The sequence below is a fragment of the Protopterus annectens genome, chromosome 6.part0 (genome assembly GCF_019279795.1).
Source record: "Protopterus annectens isolate FY-2018-M chromosome 6.part0, PAN1.0, whole genome shotgun sequence".
NCBI lineage: Eukaryota > Metazoa > Chordata > Ceratodontiformes > Protopteridae > Protopterus > Protopterus annectens.
The window spans coordinates 593,932,996-593,951,956 of NC_056737.1; the positions used below are offsets into that span (position 1 = coordinate 593,932,996).

General features: G+C 46.0%; 1 protein-coding gene across 1 annotated transcript in view; it reads left to right on the top strand.

The window, feature by feature from the left end:
• The window catches only part of TPP1 (tripeptidyl peptidase 1), a 1,081,063-nt gene that overhangs the window by 96,043 nt on the left and 966,059 nt on the right, over positions 1-18,961 (top strand). Inside the window, exon 3 of the mRNA XM_044074266.1 lies at positions 16,995-17,134. Within this exon, the coding sequence (XP_043930201.1) occupies positions 16,995-17,134 (140 nt within the window). The remainder of the gene's footprint in view (positions 1-16,994; positions 17,135-18,961) is intronic.

Below are 18,961 nucleotides of genomic sequence, written 5' to 3' on the forward strand. Positions count from 1 at the left end.
TGAGATAGAAGTGGTGACATATAATCAGTCTTCAAGAAAGTCTCCTGGAATAGATGGTATCCTGTAGAAGTTTGGAAGTTAAGAGGGAAGAAAGTGATAAAGATCTGTAAGGAATGTGATGTATTGCCAGCTATGCCAGGAGAAGTAGGGCAGTGAATGTGCAACATATGCCAGCACAGCTAGCTGGGGACTTTTGTAAAGAATTGTATGTCATGTGTATATCAAACTGATTTGTACAGATGCTTGTGTTGAAAAATGTATTTGTAAAGCTGCCTGTGTTAAAAATGTACCAACAATGCCCCTGACTGTATTGTAACTGATTAAATGTATATGTTTTAACAGAGGATACTGAAAGAGAAGGTTAATCTTAGTATAGCTAATTTTGAAAAATAGTAAGAAATTAAATTACTTAATTTAGGCCATAAATATTGTATCTGACAGTTCTGATTGCATCCAGAGGCAAAATGTGAATACAGAAGGCTTCTTAGTACTTGTTTTGTCTTTAGCAATGAACTAATTGCTAATCTGGAAAGTTAGACATTTGAAATTGTGTTATGACTTTCAGAAGCTGCAACAGATCTTGGCAAAGCTGTATGTGTGTGTATTATTGACACCTATGTGCTAATTCCTGGGAGCTTCTAGCCAAGGAGGTAGCATTGGAACCAGAAGTCAGATGACCAGATGTGATATCATTCTATTATCCATCACTGAAATGATGCTTTATAAGACTAGATGAGCCAGAAGTCTCAGGGCAGTCTGTTTCTTGGAACCTGACATATAAGGATCTCTCACCCACTTCATCTTGCCTTGCTCTAGTAAGCAAATCAGGGAATAGTAATTCTTTAGATCAGTCAGGAAAATATAGTGAGATTAGTTAAGTACTGTTTTTCTGTATCTGCATGAATCTGTTCATCTGTGTTATTTTAATAGGGTCTATATTAGATCAGTGAACGCTTAAACAAGCGAATGCTGATTGATTGACCTTATTTTAGTGAAAGTTACAAATATCGAAGCAACAGAAACTCAAATGTTTTCCTAGTGAAAGAATTTGGTTGTCTGTTTCTGTTGCTTTGGTATTTTCAGTGCTGTGGTGGAAAGTTACGGGTCGGATTCAGGTAAGTGTGCGATTGTGTTTATGTGAGTGTTAGGGTGGGTTAGGTGAGTTAGGGTTAGGGCTTGGGTTAGGTATGTGTGCGATTGTGTGGACATGAGGGTTAGGGCAGATTTAGGTGAGTTAGGGTTAGGGAGCAGGTGAGGTGAGTGTGCGATAGTGACGGATCTTAGGGTAAGGGTTTGGGTTAAGGTAAGTGAATAGTTAGTGGTGTGTGCATAGTTTAGTGTAGGGTTAGGTGTCAGAATTTAGGTGTATGTGTGTGGATTTCTGTTTGTTTGGTGTGCTTGTGTTGTGTGTATGTGTTTTGGATCAGCGATTTTTTTTCCCTAGGAAAAAAATCGCTGATCTGACAATTCAAGATTGTAAGCTTTCGCTTACATAAGGTCGATCAATCAACGTTCGCTTTTTTAAGTGTTCACTGATCTAATATTGTTGTTGTGTCTTTCGGCTTTTCCCGGTTAGGGGTCGCCACAGCGGAACTCCGATCTGCTAATGATTGGTAGTTGATTTTTACGTGCCGAGTTACCAGCCCTGACACACAACCTTCAACAAAGGTACGCCCGTTCATGCATGTCTCCACGCAGAAGACGCTCTAGCTGAGAATCGAACCGGACAGCGTCTTACTGTGAGGCGACAATGCTACCGCAACACCACCACCGCGGGCCACCCTTTTAATATTTCCTGTGATTGAAACTCTGTGTTTATTGTAAATAGATATTCCATATTTTCATGTCCTTTTTTATTTATTATTAAATATATTTAAACTTTACATTGTGGCTGATCTTTTAGAGAATATTTTAAACTTTGAGAGTACTCATAGTACCTTTGTAAGAGCATTAGATTAGCTGGCTTTGGAGTGTCTGGTGGCAGTAACTACCTTATAGTCTGATAGAAGGGGGCATAGCTAGTAAATCTTTGCCACCCTTTCCCAGGTGTGTGTGTGTGTGTGTGTGTGTGTGTGTGTGTGTGTGTGTGTGTGTGTGTGTGTGTGTGAAAATCAAATCTTGCAGAGTGTGTGTGTCAGCTGCTTGGAGCAGGGACATGAAGCACTGGTTTCACAAACAGGATGCTGAAGGACTTGGCTTGGATACTCGGCTGAGGACTTAACTCTATAGCTGTGCCATTGGGGAGTCTTACTGGGGACCTGGAGGGAGGGAGACAGAGAGAGAGAGAGAAAGAAGTCCAGAGCCCAGACTCAGTGTGTTCCCTGTGTGCTCTTAAGTGAAATTGTGCTTAATGCAGAGAGCTGCATCTGGAAGTACTGTGTGTATCTATTTTTGTTCCAAGTGAATGCCCCTTTCTAGTATCAGCGGTGAGGATTAAAACTCCTTGATTACTGGCTGAGAGACGGGATGTCACAAGGACCAACATCCTGGAAGAAAGCTGTGATGGTTGTAGTACCTAAAGATGGTAATGATCCATCAGACACAGCTTCATACAGGCCTATTTCAATTTTAAACTATGATTATAAAGTGTTTCTGTCCATAACAGCTTAAAGAATGGCAAATATGTTGCTAAAATTGATAGATATGGATCATTGTGGAGGTAAGCAAACATTTGACAACATTAATAGAATAATGGAGACTCAGAGGGAAGCAAAATATAAGAAAATATCACTGTTGGTGGGTCTTGATGCAGAGAAAACATTTGGCAGAGTAAGCCAAAGTACTTAATCAATTTTTTCTTTTTTATCTCTCTCTCTCTCTCTCTATATATATATATATATATATATATATATATGTGTGTGTGTGTGTGTGTGTGTGTATATATATATACATATATATATATATATATATATATTTTATATCCTTTGTATATGGTATGAATTTATGTTATATTAAATTATTTTATTGTCACGTTATTTATAGTGATGATTTTTGATTTATTTATACATATATACATATATATTCGTGAATATTGTTATATATATATATGTTTATATTTATCTTGATAACATACAGTTCTTTAGTGTAATATGAAAGTTTATTTTTGTAATTCATTTTTGTAATTTATATAAAGCTATAGTATTTTAAGTCAATTGATTAGTTTATATGTTAGTGGTACTTTAATAATTAATGACTGTGGGGGTGTGGTCTTGTATATAAATGCCTAATGTGTTTCAATTCACTTTGTTGGATGAAGTTTGGTCTGTGTACCTTACGAAAGCGCTAACATTGTGATTTTTATTGAGTGTTTTTGCAGTAAACAACGTGGTCCTTATTTTCAGCTGTGTGGCTTTGTTTATTTCTCACTTAGGCCAGAACAACTCTTCTGTAGCCTCTCTGAAGATTTCCAAAGGCTTTTTAAAGGGATCTTTCCTACTTCAGCCCCCAAGCAGAGATTCAACTCCTCTTTGGGACATTACTATCATGTTGCATGCATTGACTCAGCTGCTGTTTGAGCCTGCAACATCAGCAAATATGAAATTCCTATCTTGGAAAACAAATTTTCTAGTGACTGTCATGTCAGTTAAGCATATATCAAGAGAGTAAGCACTTTCCTCCAGACCTCCTTATTTGGTTTTTCATACAGATAGGATTTCAATGAGAACTAATCTTTTTCTTCCTAAGGTGGCATCCAAAACTAATCTAAATCAGCCAATAAATCTCAGTCTATTTACCACAATTTTTTAATAAATGCGAGTACATGCTTCATATGCTGAATGTCCATCACTGACTCAGATTTTATCTTCAGTTAACTAAGCCTTTCAGGAAGTCTGATCAACTTTTTGTGGCATTATCCAGACAAGAAAAAGGGTTTATCCTTACAATCTATGCTTAAAGGTCATTCCACAAGAGCTGTGGCCACTTCTACTCCCTTTGCCAGTTTGCTTCCTATTGATGATATCTGACAACCCATAGCTGAACCGGACCAAAGTCAAACAAACATGGATTGATCATTATGGTAAGTACATAACTTTTGTTTCTGTAAGATCTTACCATAACAGTAGATGTCCTACTTCTCACTGTTGTAGTATTCAGTCCCTCCCAACCGCCCCCTTTTTTTTTCTGTTGTCCTTCTGCTGGCCAATGGGGTCTCCTCTTTCATCCTTATCTCCTTCTATTTCCTGTTCCTTAATGGACATGTTATTGTTTCTCAGGGGTTGCTCTGGTACTCTAGGTGCACATCAGTTCTGAGGATTAGATGTCCATACAACACATATGTACCTTATGCCTTGTGAGTAGGGCATAGGTTTGACGTAAGGTGATGGGAAGGTGTAAAGGCTTTGGTATAATACCTGACATTAGGCTATCCTCAGCAGCATATTCCAGGTATAAAAGATACTGCAACAGTGAGAAGTAGGACTTCTACTGTTATTATAAAATCTTACACAATTGTATTTTGTACATATTTTTGAAGTATGAGCACACTATAATGTAAGTTTGTTTCTGTAACAGGTTTTCCGTAAAGCATTGTACAGTTTCTTACCAGTGGTGTTTTTTTAGTACTTGCTTAGTTTACATGTCATGACAGTTCTCCCAGTTCCAAGTATTTTTCCTGTCATGTACGGTGACAGTTCCTCTTGGCTTCACTTTGCCGCTGAAACTCCTCCATCATTCAGGGGTAGGGGTATCTGTAGTTGTGCAGTCATTTCCTCAACAGACTTAATTCTGCCAAGAGTCATAAAACAACACACACCAGTCTGCTTTATTTTAACTGAAGTTTTTTACAGTTTTTATTTATTTGTTGACATTTGTTTACAGGGAAAGTCTGACTGGGTCTGCTACCAGTTTTAGTGGAGGCCTGGGGAGAAAAGCTCCACAACAGTACAAACCAATATGAGTGATTAAACAATATTTTAGTGGTTAAACAGAATGCACTAACATCGTTTAAGAATAAGCATATGTAGTATAATATACAGAGCTAATATTTGCTGCAAATTTTACAGAAAGCTAGGGGAGTAAATGTAAAGCTTGTAGTTTAAAGAAATACATTTTAGAATTGGAAGAGACTCTGTGACTAGAGTCAGGAAGAAATAAGTAGTTAGGAAGATGAGAAATTGAAAGAGACTCTGACTAGAGTCAGGAAGAAATAAAGTAGTTAGGAAGATGAGAAAGCAAGTGTCAGGGGTGGAAGATTGGGAAAGAAAGGTTAAGGATTTAAGTAGATAGTTATTCACATTGGTGGGGCAAAGGTTAACCTAAAGAACAGATCAAAGTCTTGGCTAGGAAATCTTTAAAATGATTTTGAATGGCGCAATGACCATGTGCATGAATTTTGTAACAAAATAAAAAGTAAAATACAGTCTGCTTTCTCTGGCATTACTTTATTTTGTTTCATATACATCCTGGTAATGCAGCCATTATGTCTTCAAAGAATTTAATATAAATTAGCTTTTAAATATTTTTGATTTAAAAGTCAGTTACATTAATTAAGGTGATAGATATCTAACAAATGTCTTTGGATAGGTAACTACGGCTTACTTTAACAAGATACAACATAAAAATTGAATGTGTTGGATATGGAAATGGAAGCTATGAAGGTAAATGTAAAATATTAATGTGATAATATGGCAAAGAAGGTTATATTAAATGGAGTTCACTCAGACTGAAGAACGGTAACCAGTGGAGGTATAACAGAGAGTTAGAATAGGGGCTATTTTTCAGTGCCACTTTAAAAATCTTGAAGAAAAAGTAGGCATTGTGTCATCACAATAGAACAGTAAAGAAGGTTGGCAGAATGCTGACATTACAGGAAGAGACCTATTATCAGCTGAAATTTTGTACAGCCTGTCTAGTGTTTTCTGGCAGTTTGTCAAGAGGATTATCAAGCTATTTCTTGTGGTCCAGGCTTTGCTTCCCTAAGTTTCCATTGCCTAACCGTGTGACTGTGTGCAAGTCACTTATTCAGACTCTTGGGCTGGGTCTGGATAAAAAAAAAATGTCCATGGAGATCAGTGCTCTACCTTGTTTAAAATAAGCACTGTGTGCAGTTATGGAGATATCAGTGTAATGGCAATGCATTGGTAGCTCAAAGGAGAGCACCAAAAGTAGTGCATAATATAGCCACCTTTTTTGGCATAGAGCGATAAAGCACTGACTATGACTACGTCAACCTGAGTACATAGAGCAACTCAAATGCCTGATGGCTTGCCACTCTTTCTGGGGTGGGGAAAAGGCACACAGCCAGGTACTCATTCCTGGTGTAGAATTTCTTTTAGAGACTAGATTACCAGCAGGAGCCCTAGCTTCATGGGGGCAGAGCAGCCTTGAGTGGTCCATCACTTATGGAAGTGAGTGACATGCTCTTGCTAACTAGTGCAAGCATGGATGCGTGCGGGGGGGTGGGATTGGGCCTTAAAGTCTCACTGGCAGTTTGCATATTGCTCTTCTTATTGTTGTTTCTACTGATGTCTTCTGTGGTTTGTTGCTGTCCTTCTGCACAAATGTACCAGTCTAACTATTATTGCATGTTTTGGCCTACTCCACTGCACAGCTGTGTCTGTCAGGTGCTTTTACTGGCACCAAGTTTGTTTGCAACCTCAGCAGTGACCGTCATTGGAAATGGTGTTTCATCTCTTCTGTGACTGGGGTTGTCACCCATCCCATTTTCAATGGAACACTCATGGGTTGAGCTACCTTATCCCATTGCCCACTGTGCAAAGCAGAGTGGGACTTGAAAAGTCCCACTTATGGATTACACTGAAGCACTATGAAAAAGTAGCAATTGCTTCCAGCTTTTCCATGACAAGTCGGTTAAGTCAGCAACCTTGACCTGCAAGCAGGGCTATTCCCTGTTAGGTCCTGGTGTTTTAAATCATGGAGCAATTGGCTGCAATTCATGAAAATGGTGGGGATTGGGGCAGGAAGAGTCCTAAAAGGATCGCTTCTGTAGAGCAGTTTGTTTTTAGTGCTTCTACAGCCACACAAAAGTAAGACTGAGAATTGTCTGTACTTTTTTCCTAACAGCTGAGCCAGCCAACAAGCAAGCAAAGTAAGCCAGCCAGCCAGCCAGCCAGCTACAGAGCCAGCCAGCCAGCAGCAAGCAAGGTAGCCAGACAGCTACACAGCCATCCAGCCAGCCAGCAGCAAGCAAGCTAGCCAGCCATCCAGCCAGCAGCAAGCAAGCTAGCCAGCCAGCTACAGAGCCATCCAGCCAGCCAGCAGCAAGCAAACTAGCCAGCCAGCTACAGAGCCATCCAGCCAGCCAGCAGCAAGCAAGCTAGCCAGCCAGCTACAGAGCCATCCAGCCAGCCATTCATCCAGCCCACTAGCAACTGCAGCAGCCAGGCAGACAGGCAGCTAGCCTCTCCAGCAGCCAGGCAAACAGGCAGCTAGCCTCTCCAGCAGCCAGGCAGACAGGCAGCTAGCCTCTCCAGCAGCCAGGCAGACAGGCAGCTAGCCTCTCCAGCAGCCAGGCAGACAGGCAGCTAGCCGCTCCAGCAGCCAGGCAGACAGGCAGCTAGCCGCTCCAGCAGCCAGGCAGACAGGCAGCTAGCCGCTCCAGCAGCCAGGCAGACAGGCAGCTAGCCGCTCCAGCAGCCAGGCAGACAGGCAGCTAGCCACTCCAGCAGCCAGACAGACAGGCATCTGACCACTCCAGCAGCCAGCCAGCCAGGGAGCTTGCCACACAAGCAGCCAGTCAGGCAGCTAGCCACTCCAGCAGCCAGCCAGTCAGGCAGCTAACCACTCCAGCAGCCAGCCAGCTAGCCAATCCAGCAGCCAGCTAGCCAATCCAGCAGCCAGACAGCCAAGCAGCTAGCCAATCTGCCAGCCAGCCAGGCAGCTAGCCACTCCAGCAGCCAGGCAGGCAGCCAGCCACTCCAGCAGCCAGCCAGCCAGGCAGCTAGCCACTCCAGCAGCCAGACAAACAAGCAGCTACCCACTCTAGCAGCCAGCCAGACAGGCAGCTACCCACTCCAGCAGCCAGCCAGACAGGCAGCTAGTCACTCCAGCAGCCAGACAGACAGGCATCTAGCCACTCCAGCAGCCAGCCAGACACTCTAGCAGCCAGACTGCCAGTCAGGCAGCCAGCCACTGTAGCAGCCAGATTGCCAGTCAGGCAGCTAGCCACTCCAGCAGCCAGCCAGGCACACTAGCAGCCAGTCAGGCAGGCAGCTAGACACTCCAGCAGCCAGCCAGGCACTCCAACCAGCCAGGCAGGCAGCTAGCCACTCCAGCAGCCAGCCAGTCAGGTGGCTAACCACTCCAGCACCCAGGCAGCTAGCCACTCCAGCACCCAGGCAGCTAGCCATTCCAACCAGCCAGTCAGGCAGAGAGCCACTCCAGAAGCCAGCCAAGACAGGCAGCTAGCCACTCCAGCAGCCAAGCAGCTAGCCACTCCAGCAGCCAGACAGTCAGGCAGCTAGCCACTCCAGCAGCCAGTCAGGCAGCTAGCCACTCCAGCAGCCAGACAGGCAGCTAGCCACTCCAGCAGCCAGCCAGTCAGGCAGCTAGCCACTCCAGCAGCCAGCCAGTCAGGCAGCTAGCCACTCCAGCAGCCAGCCAGGCAGCTAGCCACTCCAGCGCCAGCAAGCCAGCCAGACAGACAGCCAGTCAGGCAGCTAGCCACTCCAGCAGCCAGACAGCCAGTCAAGCAGCTAGCCACTTCAGCAACCAGACAGCCAGTCAGGCAGCTAGTTACTCCAGCAGTGAGATAGGCTGCTAGCCAGTCCAGCAGCCGGATAGGCAGCTAGCCTCTTCAACAGCCAGCCAGGCAGCTAGATACTCCAGGAGCCAGCCAGACAGCCAGTCAGGCAGCTAGCCACTCCAGCAGCCAGCCAGACAGCCAGTCAGGCAGCTAGCCACTCCAGCAGCCAGCCAGACAGCCAGTCAGGCAGCTAGCCACTCCAGCAACCAGCCAGTCAGGCAGCTAGCCACTCCTGCAGCCAGCCAGTCAGGCAGCTAGCCACTCCTGCAGCCAGCCAGACAGGCAGCTAACCACTCCAGCAGCCAAGCAGGCAGGCAGCTAGCCACTCCAGCAGGCAGCCAGCCAGGCAGCTAGCCACTCCATCAGCCAGTCAGGCAGCTAGCCACTCCAGCAGCCAGTCAGTCAGGCAGCTAGCCACTGCAGCAGCCAGCCAGTCAGGCAGCTAGCCACTGCAGCAGTCATCCAGTCAGGCAGCTAACTACTGCAGCAGCCAGCCAGTCAGGCAGCTAGCCACTCCAGCAGCCAGTCAGGCAGCTAGCCACTCCAGCAGCCAGTCAGGCAGCTAGCCACTCCAGCAGCCAGTCAGGCAGCTAGCCACTCCAGCAGCCAGTCAGGCAGCTAGCCACTCCAGCTGCCAGTCAGGCAGCTAGCCACTCCAGCAGCCAGACTGCCGGTCAGGCGGCTAGCCACTCCAGCAGCCAGACTGCTGGTCAGGCGGCTAGCCACTCCAGCAGCCAGTCAGGCAGCTAGCCACTCTAGGAGCCAGCAAGTCAGCCAGCTAGCCACACCAGCAGCCAGCCAGATAGGCATCTAGCCACACCAGCCAGACAGTCAGGCAGCTAGCCACTCCAGCAGCCAGACAGTCAGGCAGCTAGTCACTCCAGCAGCCAGTCAGGCAGCTAGCCACTCCAGCAGCCAGACAGTCAGGCAGCTAGCCACTCCAGCAGCCAGCCAATCAGGCAGCTAGCCGCTCCAGCAGCCAACCAGGCAGCTAGCCACTCCAGCGCCAGCAAGCCAGCCAGACAGACAGCCAGTCAGGCAGCTAGCCACTCCAGCAGCCAGACAGCCAGTCAGGCAGCTAGTCACTCCAGCAGTGAGATAGGCAGCTAGCCACTCCAGCAGCCGGATAGGCAGCTAGCCACTTCAACAGCCAGCCAGGCAGCTAGACACTCAAGGAGCCAGACAGACAGCCAGTCAGGCAGCTAGCCACTCCAGCAGCCAGCCAGACAGCCAGTCAGGCAGCTAGCCACTCCAGCAGCCAGACAGCCAGTCAGGCAGCTAGCCACTCCAGCAGCCAGACAGCCAGTCAGGCAGCTAGTCACTCCAGCAGCGAGATAGGCAGCTAGCCACTCCAGCAGCCAGCCAGGCAGCTAGACACTCCAGGAGCCAGCCAGACAGCCAGTCAGGCAGCTAGCCACTCCAGCAGCCAGCCAGACAGCCAGTCAGGCAGCTAGCCACTCCAGCAACCAGCCAGTCAGGCAGCTAGCCACTCCTGCAGCCAGTCAGTCAGGCAGCTAGCCACTCCTGCAGCCAGCCAGACAGGCAGCTAGCCACTCCAGCAGCCAAACAGGCAGGCAGCTAGCCACTCCAGCAGGCAGCCAGCCAGGCAGCTAGTCACTCCATCAGCCAGTCAGGCAGCTAGCCACTCCAGCTGCCAGTCAGTCATGCAGCTAGCCACTGCAGCAGCCAACCAGTCAGGCAGCTAGCTACTGCAGCAGCCAGCCAGTCAGGCAGCTAGCCACTCCAGCAGCCAGTCAGGCAGCTAGCCACTCCAGCAGCCAGTCAGGCAGCTAGCCACTCCAGCAGCCAGTCAGGCAGCTAGCCACTCCAGCTGCCAGTCAGGCAGCAAGCCACTCCAGCTGCCAGTCAGGTGGCTAGCCCCTCCAGCAGCCAGACTGCCGGTCAGGCAGCTAGCCACTCCAGCAGCCAGACTGCCGGTCAGGCGGCTAGCCATTCCAGCAGCCAGTCAGGCAGCTAGTCACTCTAGCAGCCAGCCAGTCAAGCAGCTAGCCACTCTAGGAGCCAGCGAATCAGGCAGCTAGTCACTCCAGCAGCCAGCCAGATAGGCATCTAGCCACTCCAGCCAGCCAGACAGGCAGCTAGCCACTTCAGCACCCAGGCAGCTAGCCACTCCAGCAGCCAGCCAGGCAGCTAGCCACTCCAGCAGCCATCCAGGCAGCTAGCCACTCCAGCAGCCAGCCAGCCAGGCAGCTAGCCACACCAGCGCAAGCAAGCCAGCCAGCCAGGCAGCTAGCCACTCCAGCAGCCAGCCAGACAGCCAGTCAGGCAGCTAGCCACTCCAGCAGCCAGACAGCCAGTCAGGCAGCTAGCCACTCCAGCATCCAGCCGGGCAGCTAGCCACACCAGCAGCCAGCCAGTCAGGAGGCTACCCACTCCAGCAGCCAGACAGCCAGTCAGGTGGCTAGCCACTCCAGCTGCCAGACAGGCGGCTAGCCACTCCAGCCACCAGCCGGCCACTCCAACAGCCAGACTGCCAGCTAGGTAGCTAGCCACTCCAGCAGTCAGCCAGACAGCCAGTCAGGCAGCTAGCCACTCCAGCAGCTAGACAGCCAGCCAGGCAGCTAGCCACTCCAGCAGCCAGCCAGGCAGCTAGCCACTCCAGCAGCCAGCCAGTCAGGCGGCTAGCCACTCCAGCAGCATGACAGCCAGTCAGGCAGCTAGCTACTCCAGCTGCCAGACAGGTGGCTAGCCACTCCATCCACCAGTCAGGCAGCCAGCCACTCCAGCCACCAGCCGGCCACTCCAGCAGCCAGACTGCCAGCCAGGCTGCCAGCCACTCCAGCGGCCAGACTGCCAGCCAGGCAGCCAGCCACTCCAGCAGCCAGACTGCCAGCCAGGCAGCCAGCCACTCCAGCAGCCAGCCAGTCAGGCATCCAGCCACTCCAGCCAGCCAGACAGGCAGCTAGCCACTCCAGCCAGCCAGACAGGCAGCTAGCCACTCCAGCCAGCCAGACAGGCCACTAGCCACTCCAGCCAGCCAGACAGGCAGCTAGCCACACCAGCAGCCAGCCAGCCAGCCACTCCAGCAGCCAGCCAGCCAGGCACTCCTGCAGCCAGCCAGGCAGGCAGCTAGCTGCTCCAGCAGCCAACCAGGCACTCCAGCAGCCAGCCAGTCAGGCAGCTAGCCACTCCAGCAACCAGCCAGTCAGGCAGCTAGCCACTCCAGCAGCCAGGCAGCTAGACACTCCAGCACCTAGGCAGCTAGCCACTCCAGCAACCAGTCAGCCAGCTAGCCACTCCAGAAGCCAGCCAGACAGGCAGCTAGCCACTCCAGCAGCCATCCAGACAGGCAGCTAGCCACTCCAGCAGCCAGACAGTCAGGCAGCAAGCCACTCCAGCAGCCAGACAGTCAGGCAGCTAGCCACTCCAGCAGCCAGCCAACCAGCCAGTCAGGTGGCTAACCACTCCAGCAGCCAGCCAACCAGCCAGTCAGGTGGCTAGCCACTCTGGCCACCAGACAGGCAGCCAGTCTCTCCGGCCTCCAGGCAGGTGACCAGCCACTCTGGCCTCCAGGCAGGTGGCCAGCCACTCCGTCCACCAGGCAGGCAGCCAGCCACTCCACCAGGCAGGCGGCCAGCCACTCCACTAGGCAGGCGGCCAGCCACTCCATCCACCAAACTGCCAGGCAGGTGGCCAGCCACTCCGGCAGCCAGTCAGGCAGCCAGCCACTCCGGCAGCCAGCCAGGCAGCCAGCCCCTCCGGCAGCCAGACAGGCAGCCAGCCCCTCTGGCAGCCAGACAGGCAGCCAGCCACTCCAGAAGCCAGTCAGGCAGCTAGCCTGTCCAGCAGCCATCCATCCATCCAGCTAGCCACTCCAGCAGCCAGGCAGTTAGCCACTCCAGCAGCCAGCAAGCAAGCCAGGCAGCTAGCCACTCCAGCTAGCCAGCAAATAAGCCAGGCAGCTAGCCACTCCAGCCAGCTGTTGTACCCATAACTGCGTATCCTTCACCACTCCTGTGGTGGTGTCATAGTAGGGGGTGTGGCCAATGTCATATTGGCCACACCCCCATATCCCTTTGGCCCACTTAAAAGGTGGCAACCCTGTATGTGACTTCTGTCAGATCAGTTTATGTTGATGCTGCAGTCTGCTTCCTTTTCATACCCTTGCTCCATTATAGCTGCACATGCATGAGAATTTATGCTGTCTGTGTATTAGGTGGTGTAGTAACAATGTATCTATCTACATTTACTAATTTTACTACTTTTTGTAGACTTGTTTCATTAATTGAATCACATTGTTATCCATCTGCAGTTCTCTTACTCATTATGCTTGACATTTATTTTACTTGTTTGATCTTCAAATATTTATACATAAGTATAATGTGACATACTGCTGAGTAATAGCAGTTTTGTTTCTGAATCATTATACTGCATCATTACAGTTCATTTTTGCATAGCTAAATTAATTTCAGAATCATACTGAAGAAGTACAGAGGTGAACAAAAATGAGAAGTAACTATTTTGATATAAAACAAAGTCAGCCTACAAGATTCATTAATTCTTTGTGCAGATAAATTCTTTTTAACTGTAGGATGCAGCAAAATAAGGAACAAAGTCAAACTGCTGAGTTCACTTTTTATTTTGTACATCAGTAGTATTTTGTGATATTTAAGTGCTAGAATATGTATTGTAAATCAAATTAGCATTCAGAATAGGTAAAGTGAATTGTACCCGTATCCCTGATGAGTTTAATTGGTAAAAAAAGCAATAAATTGATGCCTACTCAGTCAAGACCTGATGACTGAGTGGAACTTAAAATGTGTCACCACAAGTTTGAAATATTTTATGTTGGTGTGAGATGTCCCACAGCTCTCTGGAGGGGGAGACATGTATCTCTTCTCTAGAATAACCAAATTCATGTTTGAAAAAGAGTACACAAAGAATACTGCAGTTCTGTTTAGTTGGATAGTGTCATCCAAATGATTTTTGATGTGTTGGATGATTAATTGATTTTCTACTGTGTTGAGATATCTTTAGAAATGCATTAATGCATGATTCATCAAGAGAGAAATTGCTGTGTATATCAATACTGGGTGCTTCCTCCAAAAACATTTTCTTGAATGGTTAATCTTGAAAGTAAGTGTTCTGTGGTTAGTGATAACTTTATCAGTATGCAGTTTAAGTATTTAGTTAAAGAAAATAGTCATTGTCAAACATGTCTCTTATTCTGTTATACTCACAACTGTAAAAATTCCCACATTGTTTATTATTATGCTCTGACAGTCCAACATTGACATAGGCTATGCCGTTTGTAAGGTGCGTCTAGGTTGTTGTAGAAAAGAGTTACACAGGCTAGTGCATTGCCAAAGGGGGTGGAAAGGCATTAGAGTAGCAATTTATTTTGGAATTTGGAGGCTGAGGGTTTAACATAGAATCTACATTTTTGTATGATCTATGTCTGTGCTTGTAGCAGTATCAGGTGGAATACATTAGACATTTTTGCTGTAAAAGTTCTTGGTTTTAATTATACAGTATTGAGGAAAGTGTTTTATGTACCTTTTGTTTCCTACTGTAGGAAAGTCCCTGAATGTTGCATCTTTTCCAGTAGTTACAGAATAAGGACACTATTGAGTGGTCAGTGTTCAAAACACAACATTTCAAAACCCTTTAGTACTGTTTGAGTGGTTATAACTTCTGCTATTCGTAGTAGTGAGCACGTAGGACAGTCTAGAAGGTGTTAAATGTGATCTAGTATTGCTTCCATCTTAGCTGACATGTATCTACGCCATACTGTAACCCTTCTTGGAAAGCAAGTTTAAAATTATTGACAGCTGTTGCTCTTACCTCCTTGGAAGTCTTCCTGCAGAACTGTAATGAATGAGCCCATTTGGTATCACAAATGCATTTGTTTGGCATGGTTCATTCAGCAGCTGGTTATGAAGGCATGTGGAGGTATAAACCAGTTACTGATTAAAAGTATAAGACTTTTGTTTGTCTCTCATAATGGGGAGGGAGGTTGAGGGGGTGTTATGTTTATCTTTGGTGTCTAGTAGTAGGATTGGTACACTAGGACAACCTGATGGGTCAATGGAAAGCCTTGCAGCTCCAGGATGCAGACCACAGTTCTAATTTATCCAGTCATTGTGTATATGCAGTTTACATTTCTTTTTCTGTCATTACATGGTATCTCTGAGCATTCAGGTCTCCTTCCTCTTCTCAAAACATGCTGGTTTACAGGTTGTAGTAAATTGTTTATGTATGTATGATACTCTTACTGTTGTGGCCCAAAATAAGACTTAAGTGTTTACAGACCAGCTCCCTAACCTAGTTATGAAAAGATAATAAATATTTACTAAAAAGTCAACCTTTGGTCTCCGTAGTCTTTCTCAATTCTGACTAGATGCAGGGAGGGTGGTGATCTCTTTAAGAATGCTGATGTGACCTTGGGGACTGCAATTTTAATTTTTTGTAGAGTTGATGTGGACCTCAGAACTGCCCAATGGGAAGTGTGTGGTGGATGCGGTGCTATACATAATTTAATATTGCTGATTTTTTTTTTTTTTTTTTTTGCTTATCTGCTTCACTGCTTCGAGGCTGCTTGTCAGTGTAGACCCAGTTCTTTGTCATAGCTTTCATAGTTACAACTGCTGTATTATTTGCCAGACTGGTGTCAGCCTACATATAGTATGCACCATAAAAACATTCCTAGATTCCCTTTTCCTTAGAGTGGGCGCATTATGTCCAGAGAACACTGGTAGCTTTCTCATGCATGGACTGGGTGAGAGGTCTGGTGCAGCATTGACTACTAAGACAGCAGTAGTCGGAAGCTGGTCATGATGGACTGGATATACTTGACCAGATCAGTTGTCTCCTCCATCTTTATGTTGCATGCAACTTGTATAATTCGTTTGTATCATATAGTAGCAGCCCATGTCTTCCACCCCTCCCTGGAGATGTTTGCTGTAGCATCAACTGGGAGCCACTGGTGTTTATTGAATTAACCACATTAACTTTCTCCAGATGCAGAGCTGACCTCTGCCCTAGGGATCTAGGCCTGTAATCCTGGGTTGTATTTTCAGTTGTGCTGTTTCTTTTCATTGTGTGTGGTATGTGGTGTGTGGTGTGGGCATGTCTGTCTACTGCAGCATTTGTTTTCTTCTGCATTAATATGTCTTTCATATCGATACAGTGCAGTTAGCCTGTGAAAATACTCCAGCTGCATTTAGTTAAGTTAGATGGTGGTTTGCAGAGGCCACAACCCCCAATACCTTACTTATTCAGTGAGGCTGATGCTGTCCATGTGACGCATGTAGAATATAGTATATTCAGCATGTGTAATCTAAAGTGGATGCATTGTTGTATCCTACCCCTAATAAAATAAACACCAAGTAGAGTACTCTTGTGGAGAAGGTTTAAAGCACATTTAGATGTAAAGTGCATTTTTACTGTCAGTGTTTTGTAGACTGGCATACTAGATGTCAAGCATTCCTGCTATCTTAGTTCAGCTCATATAGTTGGAGTTAGCAGAAGTAAATGTGCCATCTCCTGGGCACTGTGCCATTCAAAACATCATGCATAGTCCATTAGATATCTGGTATTCTGTTTAAAGTAATTTACCAGTGTTAAATAACTTACCTTTGCAACACAGCACATGGTGCATAAACTGCCAAACGACATTTTCGCACCGTCAGCAAATGTTTTTGGCTATATATATATATATATATATATATATATATATATATATATATATATATTTTTTTTTATTAATTTAACAAGAAAGTGTTTTCCTATGCTGATGTTGGTGAATGTAAACAGTGGACTTCAACCTTAGGCATCAATTTAGAGAATGCATGTGCAAAATATGTGGTCAAGAAGGCCGTGAATATACCTCCTACCATACCTAAGGTGACATCACTGAGGGATAGGCTAAATTTATTTGATCCATGCTTTATTAAAAAGCTTGCAAAGCTTTTAATTAAAATACTATCCAGAAATGTAAGGACTGATGGGGGAGAAAATCTACCACAGAACTTACTCATCAGATGTCATGATGTACATATGAGTATTGGCAAATCACTTTAAATAAATAGCAGACAAACTCTGCCTTCTGTTAAAGACTGGTTACTGTTCAGACATAATCTCCATTTCAGAAACTGTAATAGGTGTTTAAGGTTGACTGGTGTCTTAGATGGAAAGAACAAAATAGGTACAGAATAAAGATTATGGCAATTAACTACTATGACTCATTTGATTAATTTTCATTGTTCAGGTGTTTATACATAACAGGCATACGTGTTCATGCTGTTCTATTTTTATTTTTATCGTCAAGGATACCAACAGGATGGACGCATCTTGGCCGTGTTGACGCAACTGATGAAATTTTGCTAACATTTGCACTAAAACAACAGAATGTAGACAAACTGAAGACTATTGTGGATCAAGTTTCAGACCCAGATTCATCTCGCTATGGTAATCCTTGCATCTGCTTCTTTTTCCCCTGGGAATGTGTAGTTTTGTACAGTCCTTGATTTCTTAATGAGTGACACTAAATCTCTGTATCTACTTCTACTCTCTGGATTTATTTTTACCTTGGATGTTTATTATTTTGTTTTTGTTAAAATATTCTGTTTTGCTAAAGCACTGAGCATAAGTTAATAATAAAAGCAGATTTTGATGACAGTAAAGACTGAAGCACTGATTAAGTTGATTAAACTGGCAGAGTATTTTCCTTTAGCACTGTCTATGTATTTTTAGTATTTTAAATTGTCTTGACATATTATCCATCAAAACATTTTCTTCACTGGAAACTTAGACTAGATATATTTTTGTGAGCCTGCAAACGTTCACTTCAGCAGAGCCTTTTGATTTGGTCCCTATTCATCAGTGTTATGTTACACTAAACAATGTCAGACTGATGGTCAGCAGGAAAGATTCTGCCTTGAGAAAAGGTAGAAAGCAGAGTATTTGTAGTGGGTTGAAAACTAAAGGGTTATTATAGTGAAATTTTCTAAAACGTACTCCAAGACGCTTTTGTTTTAACTTGTATATTAGTGTAGTAAACATTGATTTTTATTCAGTTGATCGTGATATTTGATAGGAGGATGGGCAGGGTATTATTATTAACATAAAAGAATGCAATGTTCTTTGTGTTTCACTGTTGCAGTCCTGACTTGTGGGATCTCCTGCTGTGGAAGCCCCTGGCCGGCCCGACTATCAGAGTAAAAATCTCCCTCCTCATTAGACTGGCAGCCTTCCTACCCTGACATCAGTACACTTGGATACAAAGGGAGCCAGCTGATGCCATGACATCAGTCTTTTTCTTGCCATTAGAACCTGAAGCAGTGTTTCAGTGTGTCAGTCGATCTGTGCCAGAGAGAAGTCTTCTAAAGCTAAGTACCCTGTTGGGGAACTTTTTCTTGCTTTAACCCATGTCAAATAAAGTTAACAATTGTTTCCACTGTGGTAAGCAAATCCCACATCAAGACTTTCATACATTGTGTGTCACCTGTCTAGGGCACAACATCCCTAGTTGCTGTTTTTGTACCTATTTCAATTCTAGGGCTATCAGGCGTAGGGCTGAAATATTAGCTAGGTTTCGCAGTCTGCCATCTTCTTTGCAACGTTCAGTGGCATCCTCTGGTTGTCCCGAGGTTGAACTCCCTAAGTGTAGGAAGGACAAGGAAAAAAGACCCAAGCTTAGGGCTTCAGACAACAAGCGTTCACATTCCACCAGTCCCCCCAAGGCTTATCACTGAGGAAGGTGAGGTGCTTTTGCAACCTCATTCTGCCACCGAAGTGGTGGCACATCCCTCTGTCAAGACCCATATGGAGTCTGACATGCTATTGGGTCCCTCAACTTCTGAACAGGCCTTGGCTTTAAGTTCATCAGTTTGGTCCGGAGTTGCTAAGCAGACCTGTGCTTCTGATGTGCGATCTTGTACCAGTGACGTTCCTTCAAGACAGCAGCCTGCATCGGTTATGCCTTACAAAGAGACTGGCATCAGGATTGTGGACGTGCATAGGCCCAAGGCCAAAGCTACTTCTAATAAGGGTTTTGCCTCAGGTCCTATGCCTAGGCCTACTGGCTCCCATGTACTAGGTTATCAGCAAGACCTGGTCAGATTAGTTGAGGACCTTATCTCCTTAGTCAGAGCTAGACAACCCTATTTAGAGTCTTCCCCAAAGAAAAGGAAGAGGGATTCTACTTCTGATGTTTTTTCTGAACCTCCTCTAGATTCAGATGAGGATTCTAACAAGGAGTCTTTCTTTGAGTAGGGACCCTTCCTTACTTTTGAA